A 13,166-nucleotide genomic window follows, 5' to 3' on the forward strand; every position below is an offset into this window, starting at 1 on the left:
GGTGTAACTTACAGAATGTCCTTCAGTCCCCGACTTATTTGGGTCCACTGCACTCCAGCAAGCACCTTCATGAAGACTGCTGTGCACAATGCTAGTCTTAATGAATTTGCCTCCATGTTTACATCATTTGAGTTGTCTTATTTTTAGAACACTTTTTGAGCCAAGAAAACTGGAGCACACCTTTTAGTAAATTTAGTGCACTTTACAAGTGCTCTTAGTAACACCTTCTATTCTAGACATTTTCTTTGTGTCTAGTGATGTGTAATAAAACCCTTAAATTGCATTTGCCTTTTTAGTTAGTAAATCTATATTATTTTTACTTTACTATTCCTCTAAGGAACATTTGTGGCTTAAACCTGTATTTTACTAACAGCATTATATTACAGTATATTTAGTGTAACATGAATAACATCTTAAAGGGGACGTCTCTGATTTAGCTTGTTTCTAGTATTAGAATCTAGCCATAATTCTTGATCCACCTATGTGGCTACTATGACGAATTATCATATGCCATATAGTATGATATATCTGTACTCTTCTTAAGCTTATATGTTTCAGGAAGCTGTACTCATTAGAAAATGGACAAATTCTAGACAACCCCTTAAATACAAATGTGAGATCCTTTTCTAGTAGAAGATTCTATTTCAACATAACTCCTTATTAAAATAGGTATACTCCAAATGAAATGAAAGGGGTTGCCTGGGACAATTTGTTTACTTTTTTTTTTATGGTTCTAAGAACTTATAGGCAGGTAGTTCCTGCCGGCGATTCTGCGGCTTCCGATGACATCACGTTAACAGAGCAGCTGTCTCTCTCCAGCTCTGCCCTGTTGACTGTCAATGTCTTGCTGATTGACAGCAGTCTCCCCTCTGCATAACTGTGGGAAGCCGGCTAGCTATCAGCATGACGTCGACAGAGCAGCCCGGAAGATTAACTGCTCTATTGACGTGAAGCAGCAGAATTGCCCTGAGCTGGCGCTGGGTAAAACCGTAAGGTAGTTAGCAAATGCCTGCCAGTTCTTAGCCCCATGAGAAAAAGTGTCCCAGATAACCCTTTTAAAAATAGTTCATTTTTCGAATATAAAATATTGCTTTACTTGGGATTTATTTGCAAGTCTTTTACTGAAATGAAAATTACCTATCAGATTTATCAAACTCATTCATTTGCCAGGTTGATGAATAACAATTTACAGATGCATTAACTTGTCATTTAGAGAGATTCTGAATCCTTTACCTGCTAATAAAAGCTTCAAAAAACATTTTAGAAGAAACATTGAAAGGATTAATTGTTTCAACTTCTTAACTTTCAGATGTCCATTTTCTGTTAGAATCTAATACTTTGAGCATACTCTGTAATTTCATGTTTTAAAATCCAAAGTATTTCTAGTGTTATGTCCTATATAATGATTTGTGATATTCCATCTCACATCATCTCCAGACTTAAATATATTTTTCAAAAGTCCTTTGATAACTGCAACTAACTTAGATACTTGCATTAGTGTATTTTCCATAGTAGACGTCTACAACTAATTACAGAAGACCTTTGTCATTACCATTTTGGAATGTGTTTCTTAATGTTTTCATGGCTATCACAGATACCTGGTGCACACTTTAAGGCCTCATTCAGATGTCTTGATTGTTCTCATATGTAAAAATGCAGACCATTTTTTCAGTGTTTTGGATCCAATTTTCATCAGTGTCCGTTTTAACCATCTGTGTTTATCCAGTAATTTTAATTGATAAAAAACCTGAAGTTTCTCCTTTCTTTTCATTTTCAATGTTAATAACGGACAGCGCCCTGATACCATCCAGGTTCTTTCCATGGTTTTTACAAACCCATAGACTTGTATAGGATACTTTGAACAAAAACTGTCCACAAAAAACAGACAGGGATATATGCTAAGACCAATTCTTTTTAACCTCTTTATTAATGACCTAGTGAATGGGATTGAGAGTAAAGTGTCAGTCTTTGCTGATGACACCAAACTATATAGGATATTAAAATCTGATCTATTACGATATTGCAAAACATTCTAAATAAGATGACTGAATGGACAAACACTTGGCAGATGAGGTTTAATGTAGATAAATGTAGAGTAATGCACCTAGTATGCTGTAATCCTATTGCTTCATATACATTAATTGGGAGTATACTCAGGACTACAGAAGAGGAGAAGGACTTGGGCATTCTGTTTACAAGTAAGCTGAGCAGCAGTACTCAATGTCAAGCAGCAGCCGCAAAAGCAAACAAGATTTTAGGATGTATAAAAAGAGCGAAAATCCTGCGATCCCAACATACTGTTACCCCTTTATAAAGCACTGGTGAGGCCACATCTAGTATATGGGATCCAGTTTTCGGCTCCACATTTTAAAAAGATATTCAGAAGTTAGTTCAAAAGCCGGCAACTAGATTATTACAAGGGATGGAAGGCCTCTCATATGATGAGAGGTTGGAAAAGTTGGGCTTGTTTAGCTTAGAAAAAAGCCACCTCAGAGGGGATCTCATTTACATGTATAAATGTGTGTGGTCAGTACAAGGGACTGGCACATGACTTATTCCTTCCAAAGACCATACTAAGGACCAGGGGGCACTCATTATGAGAGGAAGAACGGCGATTCGGGCAGCTAAATAAGAGTTCTTTACAGTTAGAGCAGTCAGACTGGGGAATGCCCGGCCTCAAGAGGTAGTGATGGCAGACATTATAACAGTTTTTAAAAAGGGGCTGGATGATTTCCTCAGTGCACATAACATTGTGGGTTATTGTTAAATTAGTGACAAAATGTACAATTGGTGGAAGAAGGATGGACCCAAGTCTTTTTTTTCAACCTATGTAACATATGAATAGCCTTATAGACTATAATGGGTCTGTGTTCTACCCGTGAAAAACACAAATATGCATATAAGTGACTCGCATAATGAATGAGGAATTACGTCCGTGCACAGAACCAGCCCAGCTGTAACATGGCACGGGGCTGTAGCCATGGGCGAGGTACTCGTCTTTCATGCCCCAGCACGCTACATGAAGATGGGGGTCTTTTCTTGGTGTGTGGACTTCGGTCTGCGGGGGCGCTGTGCCCTTGTAGGCCGCATGATGCCAGTGACTTCGTCTGGCTAGGACCGAATGTTGAAAAGTTAAGTGAGGGAGACTACCACTCAAAAATGAACAGTCTTTTACTTAAAAGAAACTTGGTGGGAGCTATGTACAATAGGTAGCAGGTTTCCTTTACAACACTGAGCATTTTCACACACAATCTCTCTACCTCTTTCAAGCTTACTTGTTTCTGCTTCAAGGTCCTCTGTCTTCACCACAATACAACACTGTACTACAGTCCAGTAGGTTAGAGTCCTGTACTTCAACCTCGTGGTTCTGCGTGCTCTCTTCCTCTTAGAGGAACTAGCTTGCCCTTATGGCCGGTACTTAGCTTCTTTGCTTGCTGACGCCTTGGAACTTCTGCCAAGGGCACTCTCTTCGTCTTACATTCTCTGTTCTGTCCTGGCCGGTACCTCTGAGTTGCAAACTGGAGGCCATACTGCTAGGTGTCCTGTCCCAGGACCCTTCTCCTGTGCTTCACTCTGTCCTTCAGTCACTTTCTTCCTTTACTTTGGATCTCGCTATCCACTGTCTGTCTCCACTCAGGTCAGGGACACTCAAGTCATGCGGCTCTGCTCACTATTCAGACCACAGGTCTGCTTCTGGTGCATGCTGGACATTATCTGTCTTCCTGACTGGAAACTGTCTCTGTCCCTTCTCTTAGCCCCATCTTACTCTGGGCGACATTAAAACATTAACCTTAACACTCCCTACTGTCAATACAACCTATCACTAATAACACGGGACCTTTGTGCGCCGTCTGCTCATGCATGTGATCGGCCCTCCCTCTCTGCCGCAGTGATGCTGCGTCCTTGGGTTGCGACTAGTGTTGAGCGAGTATGTTCTATTAACCCTTTCGCTGAGTATGCTCGGGCCGAGCTCTGAGTATTTACAGCTGCTCGGTGATGAGGTTAAATCGCTCCCGTGTGCATGATTTGCAACTGTTTGACAGTTTACTACATGTGAGGAATGTCTATTTCTTACACATTCCTCACATGTAATAAAACTGTCAAACAGTTGCAAATCATGCACACGGGAGCGATTTAACCTTATCACCGAGCAGCTGTAAATACTCTGAGCTCAACCCGAGCATACTCGGACAGAACTTACTCGCTCAACCCTAGTTGCGACCTATGGTCGCACCCTGATGACGCGGATCCTGTGGTGGCGGGGGATGGAGGATCGCATGCTTGCGACAGGACGGCGCCCGATAGGAGGATGGTCCTGATTGCAAGTACCAACAGCTGGTGTCCCTCTATTTAGGGCTTCATACCTCCTCTCCACCTCACTCCCTGACGAAGCGGCTCTGAAACGTGCATTGGAGTACGGTGGAGGGGAATGCGGTGCACCTCAATTCAGCTTGGTATCATGCCTGGTAATTGACTGCAATGTGTTTTCATGCTGTGGTTTACAGTCAGCAAATGGTCTTCTCGCTCTCTTATGAGCATGATATATCCTAGGGATTGTTTCTTCTAGCTGGGGTTGTGCAATATGAGTGGGGGTCCTTGTGGATAATTTGATATTCTGGTCCCACCTATTTAGGATGGATATAATTGGGATTATTGTACTCCATACACTCATTGATGCACTTATGGATTTGTAGTATCCTACATTTATTTAACATGTTTTACACAATTATGGTATTGACCACGATCAATTTGACATCAATTATAGACATTTGATATTACATTTGGGTTTGTGCAATAGTAGGGAACCTCCTCCCCTTTATTGGAAATCAATGCACTTTCAGTATCTTTATCCTCTCTAGGACAGACACCTAGATCCATTTTGCACCATATGGCACTTTTTTTCAAGCATATGATTAATTGCACATCCATCCCTCTCCACTTCTTGTGTTTTTAGTCCTTCCCACCCCATTTTTCCCTTTTATGTGTTTTTGTGTGTCTTTTTTTCTGGATTATTATCAATAAAGTTATTGCTTTTACTGAGACTTTTTACCTAATTTTGGAATATGTGTTGTAGGGTATCTGATATATTCATAGGCTGTTCAATTTATTGATTATACGTCGGTATTTTCTGCGATTATAGGATATACTTTCAAACATTAACCTTAACACTCCCTACTGTCAATACAAACTATGACTAATAACACATGTCATAATACACATAACTTCTGTCAGGGAGTGTAGTTGTAATGTCGCTTATCCATGTTATGTAAATAAAAGCTTATAACCTGATGTTAAATGCATCCATTGTTTTTATAAATTACTCTTTTGAAAGCTGAAACCCTCCCAAATTTGGTTTATGTTAAGAAAATAAATTGGCATCAATGCTGAAATATTGATCATTTAATGAACACAGAATGGCCAGATTTTGGCAAGAGAAAAGTTGTGTCGCCCACAGAAAGTAATGTGATATTCAAACAAATAGTTATCTTAAAATACAATTATATGTTGCATAACATTGGTGAATGAAGTTGTGGTGCTAGTAGTCATATTTAATATTTTGTGTGACTTCCATGAGCTTGAAGGACTGCATCCATGCGGTTCAACAATGATTCATACAATTTATTAATGAAGTCATCAGGAATAGCAGAGAATGCAGTCTTACATGCCTCCCAGAGGTCATCTAGATTCTTTGGTTTTGTCTTCCAAGCTTCCTCTTTCACCCTACCCCAAACATGCTCAATGATGTTCATGACTGGTGACTGGGCTGGCCAGTCCATGAGCACTTTGATCTTTTTTGCCTGGAGGAACTTTGTTGTAGAGATGGATGTATGAGATGGAGCACCATCCTGCTGCAGAATTTGAGCCCTTTTATGATTTGGAATGTAAGAGGTAGCTAATACTTCTTGATATTTTAGGCTATTGATATTGCCTTCCACCTTGCAAATGTTTCGCACACCCCCATACTGAATGTAACCCAGACCATGATCTTTCCACCACCAAATTTAACTGTTTTCTGGTATTTTGGATCCATACAGGCTCCAGTAGGTCTCCTGCAGTATTTGTGACTGTGGTGTAATTCTACTGAAGATTCATCAGAGAATCCACCTTCTAACACTTTTTCAGCATCCATCTGTTTAGCAGGCAGTGGGACTTTGCAAATGCCACATGTTTTTTTATTTGCCTTTTTTTTAGTGCTGGCTTCTGGGCACTGATTCAACCATGGAGGCCATTTCGAGACAGAATCCTACAAACTGTTCTAGTTGACACGGGGACTTGAGGTGACCAGGCCTGTTGGAGCTCTGCTGCAGTGGAAGAGGGGCTTACTTTGGATTATCTAACCAACAAACGTTCCTCCTGAGCAGTTGTCTTGCGGGGTCTGCCGGACCTGGGCTTGTCAAACACATCTCCAGTCTCTTCAAATCTTTTTTTAATTCTTTGTACTTGACGCTAAATCACATTAAAGGTGCCAGCCACCTCTGCAGTGGATCTAGTCTTCAGCCTCTTGATAATCAAGGCTTAGGTCGCAGTGTGGATTTTTGGCCGTTCAAGTGAAAGTCTGGGGTGCTGGGTTTCTTTTTATACACACCCACTAATTAACCGATCATTTACTGAGCACCGGTGAGGATGTAAACTAGGATTGGGTGCATTATATGACCAGGCGACAAAACTTTTGTCTTGCCAAAGTCTGACCATTCTGTGTTCATTAAATGATCAATATTGCAGCATTGATGCCAATTTATTTTCTTAACCGAAACCAAATTTGGGAGGGTTTCAGCTTTCAAAAGAGTAATTTATAAAACCAATGGATGAATTTAACGTCAGGTTATAAGCTTTTATTTACATAACATGGATAAGCGACATAACTTCTGTCAGGGAGTGTATACGTGTGTCTTCAAGGGGGAATGTGGACCGTAAGTCCTTCTTACACAGCTACACATCGAACCTGTGAGATTCCTCATTCTGAAGATGTAAGCACTTCACAACCAATTATATGATAATTTCATATTTTAGTTTTTTGGGCTTTTTTATCCTTTGAAAGGGGACAGTATGAGTAGACTTTTAGATGACATATTAATAATATGATATTATGGATCTTTGTTGTTTGGTCGTTTTGTATGTTGGAGAAGGGTACTTTATTTTCAGTTACTGCCAGATTTTTACCTACCATTGGCTAATATAGTTAACTGCGCTATAAAATACATTTTATTTAATATGAACGTTATATTTGTATCCTAGGTAAACAGATAAAAGATGGAAAGAAACCAGAACCATGCAAGCCTATTTTAAAAGTGGAGTACAAAACAACAAGAAATGGGTGAGCAAACCATTAACAGTCTGTATATTTAGCACAAACTGCAGTAAGACTTTGTTCACATCATGTATGAGCACTCCCATACAATGACATATATTTCCCTTAAGCTTGTGGGGTTTTTGTGTTTTTTAAAATCTATGTTGTAAACAGTTTTGTGATGGCGCCCAATATATGAAAAGGGCAGATACTGCACTTTTTTGTGAAAAAATTTGTACATTTTTTTTTTTCGTTGCCTCGCATACTTAAATGTTTATTTGGATTTAATGTAATATACCAACACAGATTAGTAAGTATTTGTGAAGTGTGAAGAGAATTATACATGGTTTTCTAAATATTTGAAAAATATATATCTGAAAATTGTGACGTGCATTTGTATTCCGCCCCTCTGAGTCAATACTTTTGTAGGACCACCTTTTGGTTTCAACTACTGCTGCAAGAGGTATTTCTCTACCAGTTTTGCACATCTAGAGGCTGAAATTGTTGTTGATTCTTTTTTGCAAACTAACTGTAGCTCAGTGAGATTGTGGCAAGACTTCAAAATTGCTGTTCAGACCCTCTTCTTCCAGATTTTCAATGAGATTTTGGTCTGGACTGTGACTAACCATTCACACATGAATATGCTTTGCTCTAAACCATGTGTGTCAAACTCTGGCCCTTGGGCCAAATATGGCCCGCAGGGTAATTTTATATACACCAGAACCACCACCTTTATGTGGGGCCATTATTCTGTATGGAGGACTATGTAGGGCCCATTATACTGTATGGAGGACTATGTGGGGCCCATTATACTGTATGGAGGACTATGTGGGGCCCATTATACTGTATGGAGGACTATGTGGGGCCCATTATACTGTATGGAGGACTATGTGGGGCCCATTATACTGTATGGAGGACTATGTGGGGCCCATTATACTGTATGGAGGACTATGTGGGGCCCATTATTCTGTATGGATGACATTGTGGGGCCCATTATACTGTATGGAGGACACTGTGGGGCCCATTATGCTGTATGGAGGACACTGTGGGGCCCCTTATGCTGTATGGAGGACACTGTGGGGCCCCTTATGCTGTATGGAGGACACTGTGGGGCCCCTTATGCTGTATGGAGGACACTGTGGGGCCCCTTATACTGTATACTGTTTGGCCAGCGACTTTGTCCAAGTTTGACATCCCTGCTCTAAACTATTCCATTGTAGCTCTGGCAGTATATTTAGGGTTTATGTTCTGTTGGAAGGTGAACTTACGCCCCAGTCTCAAGTGTTTTGCAGTCTCTAACAGGTTTTCCTTCAGGATTGCCCTGTATTTAGCTCCATCTTCCCATCAACTCTGACCAGCTTCCCTGTCCCTGCTGAAGAATAGCATCCCCACAGCATTATGCTGCCACCACCATGTTTGACCGTGGAGATGGTGTTTTCATGGTGATGTACAGTGTTGGTTTCCCCCACACATGGCGTTTTGCTTTTAGCTTTAAAAGTTCTACTTTGGTCTCATCTGATCAGAGCAACTGCTTCCACAGCTGTGTCCCCTACATTGCTTTTTGCAAACTGAAAACGGGACTTCTTATGGCTTGTTTTCAAAAATTGCTTTTTTCTTACCACTCTTCCATAAAGGCCAGATTTGTGGTATATATGACTAAGGGCTCACTCACGCGAGCGTATATCACAGCCAAGTGCTATACAGTGTTTTATCGCATAGCACTGCGACCATTGTTGTTCTATGGGGCAGCTCAGATCTGCGATAATTTTATTATGCTGATTCGTATGAGAAAACAATCGCAGTATGCTGCTAGTGTATCCAAGAATCAGATTGCACTCACCCATACAAGTCTACGGGTGTGTGTGAAACATCGGACTGCGCTCAGAAGTCATCTAAGGGCAGTCCAATTACTGCGAATGCCGAAATGGAAGAGATGGAGAAATTTACTTAGATAAGAAATAAAATAAATTCAGCTCACCTTGTTCTCACATGCTCCTGGTGCAGGGAAGCCTAGTAACGTGTGGTCTCACGTAGTAGAAACAGTAGAAATGTAAGAAAAAACTGGCTTCCAGGAAAAAATTTCCCCCAATTTTTTTTTTTTTTTTAATTGATAGAAAAATAGTTCAGATCAGTTCAGGTAATGAGATAAAAATTCAATGGATAAATCACATCATAGGATCCAGCCCACTTTCTCCAGTCTAACACGGCAATAGTGAATTTATAACAATGCCGTTGATCCCTGTTCATGCCGTGCACCCCCGCTACCTGCAGTGCGACCACACTCCATCGGGCTAAGCAAGGAGCGCAGTCGCACTGCAGGGAGATGGATCACGCAACAGGGATCAATAGCGCTGTTATGAATTCACTATGGCCGTGTTAGACAGGAGTTAGTGGGCGGTCTCCGGTCCAGAACACATGCTGCAGTGACGTTACAAAGAGGCAGGGCCGGGGAGACTGCGCGCTGTGCTGTTCTGTGTTGCCCCTGCCCTGCAGCACGTGATCTGGACCGGAGACCGCCCACTAACTCCTGTCTAACACGGCCATAATGAATTCATAACGGCGCTGTTGATTCCTGTTCCGTGATCCATCTCCCTGCAGTGCGACCCCACCGCTCCCTGCCTTGCACGGTCCAAACAAGAAACAGTGAGGCAAGCATTATACTGTAGATTACGTTTAAGCACAAACAGCAAAACACTACTGCTGTGGTGAACTAGAACTCTCAGCATGCCATAGGAGCTGCATGACATGCTAGGAGTTATAGTTCTCTTTAAGGAAAACCACATGACAAATATGGGGTGAACTATAACTCCCAGCATGCCATAGGAGCTGAAGAACATGCGGAGTTGCAGTTCTCCTCATTTTTTGCTTCAAAAGTTTTTTCCCCTATTTTCCACCTCTAAAACCTGGGTGCGTCTTATAGTCCGGTGCGTCTTATAGTCCGAAAAATACGGTATATTTTTAAAAAATTTAGAAACCATGTAGCGTTTCCTTTGCACTTCACAAATACTTGCTACTTTGTGTTGGTATATCACATAAAATCCCAATAAAATACATTAAAGCTTGTGGGGGTAATGTGAAAAAAATGTGGAAAAGTTCACAGGGTATGAATACTTTTTGAAGGCACTGCATGTGAGAACCTGGCATTTAGCCTCTGTGTTGCACTTATTGTGATCCCATGTGTAAAGGTTCTGGTTCTTCTATGAGCACAAATGACAGCGATCTTCTCTCAGTAAACTTAGAGATGTTCCAGTGACTATGTGACATCATTGTGTAACACCTTGTAGAATTGCATAAGTAGCATAAATGGATTCTGGATTTCCCGGGGTAGTTCAAATAATTTAACATTTTGTTCTTTTTTTGGCCTGATTCGTGATATTTGCTAAGTGCAACAGTCCAATAGAACTGCTGTGTAAATGTGTACTCAAATTATCAAGTTTTGTCCATTTTTAATAGCTTTTGAATGTAAGTGTCTTTAATTATATATATATATATATATATATATATATATATATATATATATATATATATATAATTTATTTTTTAAACTGTCATTTATTGGAAGTCGTGTAGAAACCAGTGCTATGTATCTTCCAAAGGTTGGAACATGTATACTGAATTCCGATCTACACAAAAACTTGGCATCCGCTATAAGACACCATATAAAGCCTGCAACATTATTATTAAGAACTGTATAATTGGCTAGTATGCCGGACACAATTTGCATATATGGCATTTTTACACCAGATGCACATTTCAGAATTAGCTTGTATTCTGCTCCGGAGACGCAGCTGTTCCAATTGTATCTCTGTGTGTAAACGTCAATTTCAGTTAACGTGACATGAAAAATGTGGATGGAAGAAAAGTTTCTAAACCTATATATAAGAATAGAATTTACAGTTTCTGTGTCTGGTTTATTAACCCTTAAGAAAAATTTGCTAACAGCAGTTTTGTAACATGAACTGTTGGAACAAAGATAAAACAAAGTTATTTTAGTTCTCGTAAAGCATTACTGCATGCACTCCCCTAGTGAAATTGTAGCCTAGTTATTTAACCCCTTACTGATATCTGCCATACATGTATGGCGCAAGTCTGTAACAGGTGTACGGGGTGAGCTTGTCCCATAACCTAGCAGGTAATTCCTTTCTCTAACAGCTGCAGGTGGAGCAGAGGGTCTGCCCAAGACTAATAACTTGTTAAATGCCGCTGTGAAACATTGACAGCACCATTAACAGCGTGTCAGCTTGGGGGTGCATCATTCTATTAATTCTGTGATGCGATGGCGGGGCACCGATGAGTTGCTTGGATTTTTTTTCCAGTAAACTAATGTGGAAAAATATATGGTGTCCTTAAAAAGTACAACTCATCTTGCAAAAAACAAACCCTAAGGCCCTATGATTAAAAGTGGCACCGCTCTGTTTTAGCATTGCTCCCTTTGACACCTTGCACTATAATTTTCTGTACATTGGGTGGCCATGACACCACTATGGAGGGAAAAGCAGTGAAGTGGTTGCAACAGTATACGAAGATCAGTCTGTGTCCCAGAGATCAGAATACCTCTTCAAAGAAGCTCTTGTATACATCCAATATATAGACTAACGGAAAATAATTAGTTTTAATTGTTTATTCCCCCTCCACCACAAATAAGTTTTCTTTTGTTTCATTTTAGGTAGTGTTCTATTACACATTAAACAGTTGTTGATTTTGACCTGTAGTAGTGCCTAGGACATATCATTTTAGTACTTTAGGTTTTCATCAGAAAATTACTAGTTTATCTGATTTTTTGTGTTAAATGTACTGGCTCTAGTTAAAAAATATATATATTTTTTGAAATGTAATGAGTATATTTTGAGTTTTATGTGTGTTCCAGACTGAGGTCTAAGGGGTAACATTTCTCCTTATGGTTTATGGTTTATTCTCCTTCTGATTTGGCTTTTATCCGAAGTCATATTGCACGACTCGTTAAAGGTAGGATTGACTTGTAGGATTGCTGCTTCCAATAGGTGGCACTATAGAGTTCAAGTCCTCTTTTTCTCTGAAGAGGCTACTTGCATATGTATGTTCCATCAATCCAGTGCCTGTGTGTGTATATTTCTTTCTTTTTCTAATATAGTTATTACTAATTATTGGCTATTCATGAAGGAGTGGGAACATTGGCTTATGGACTCCGCAGCCCTGATTTCTGTTCTAATTTTCATTAATTGTCACATACAGACAGGATCGTGTACTTAATTATAATGAGCTTTGCTAAACAGTTTAACAAATACAACAGACTAATGGTTAAAGACTCGGGTCATTTTAGATTGTGCTCAAAGGAGTTTTCTCATTTTAAAAGGGAAATTGGAATCTCCTAGTATCCTGAAATGTTAACTATCCTTGAGAGTCTTTCCCTGAAGCCTGTACTGTTGTCGCTATTGAATTCTGCTGAATTTGCCTTCTGTCTGTGTCAGTGTTTGGGGCTGTCTAACTTTTGCTATGACACAAGTGGATTTTACCAGCATATACACTTTGTTGAGCTTCATTATGTAAAGGGATTTTCCCATAATCTAAAATTCCCTTAAAGGCAACCCCTCAAATTCGAGCATGCAGGTCATTGAAATGTAAATCCATTGACCCCTTTATATCTTCTATCTGTTGCCGCATTTCAAAGGAGTTAGCATTTTAATCAAATGCAAATGAAAATTGAATTTACCTGTGGGGCTAAAGGAAGTTATTCAACTGGCCATTGGTGCAGTGTCTTTATGAAATAGTATTTTTTTATTCAGTATTTTAAGACTGTTAGTGGGAAACTCTTTTTAATATGAGTAGATCAGCTCAAACAAACAAATTATGTGTGTGAAGATGCATTCAATGCAACTAGTCCATGTAACTATAAAAATGT

General features: G+C 39.9%; 1 protein-coding gene across 9 annotated transcripts in view; it reads left to right on the forward strand.

The window, feature by feature from the left end:
- STXBP5 (syntaxin binding protein 5) overlaps nt 1-13,166 on the forward strand; it is a 503,632-nt gene that overhangs the window by 273,622 nt on the left and 216,844 nt on the right. For all 9 annotated transcript variants that reach the window (XM_073672694.1, XM_073672695.1, XM_073672696.1 and 6 more), the window contains exon 9: nt 7,237-7,315. In XM_073672694.1, the coding sequence (XP_073528795.1) occupies nt 7,237-7,315 (79 nt within the window). The remainder of the gene's footprint in view (nt 1-7,236; nt 7,316-13,166) is intronic.

Source organism: Phyllobates terribilis, unplaced genomic scaffold (genome assembly GCF_046119375.1).
Source record: "Phyllobates terribilis strain yellow unplaced genomic scaffold, ASM4611937v1 Scaffold_3__8_contigs__length_932513732, whole genome shotgun sequence".
Classification (NCBI taxonomy): Eukaryota; Metazoa; Chordata; class Amphibia; order Anura; family Dendrobatidae; genus Phyllobates; species Phyllobates terribilis.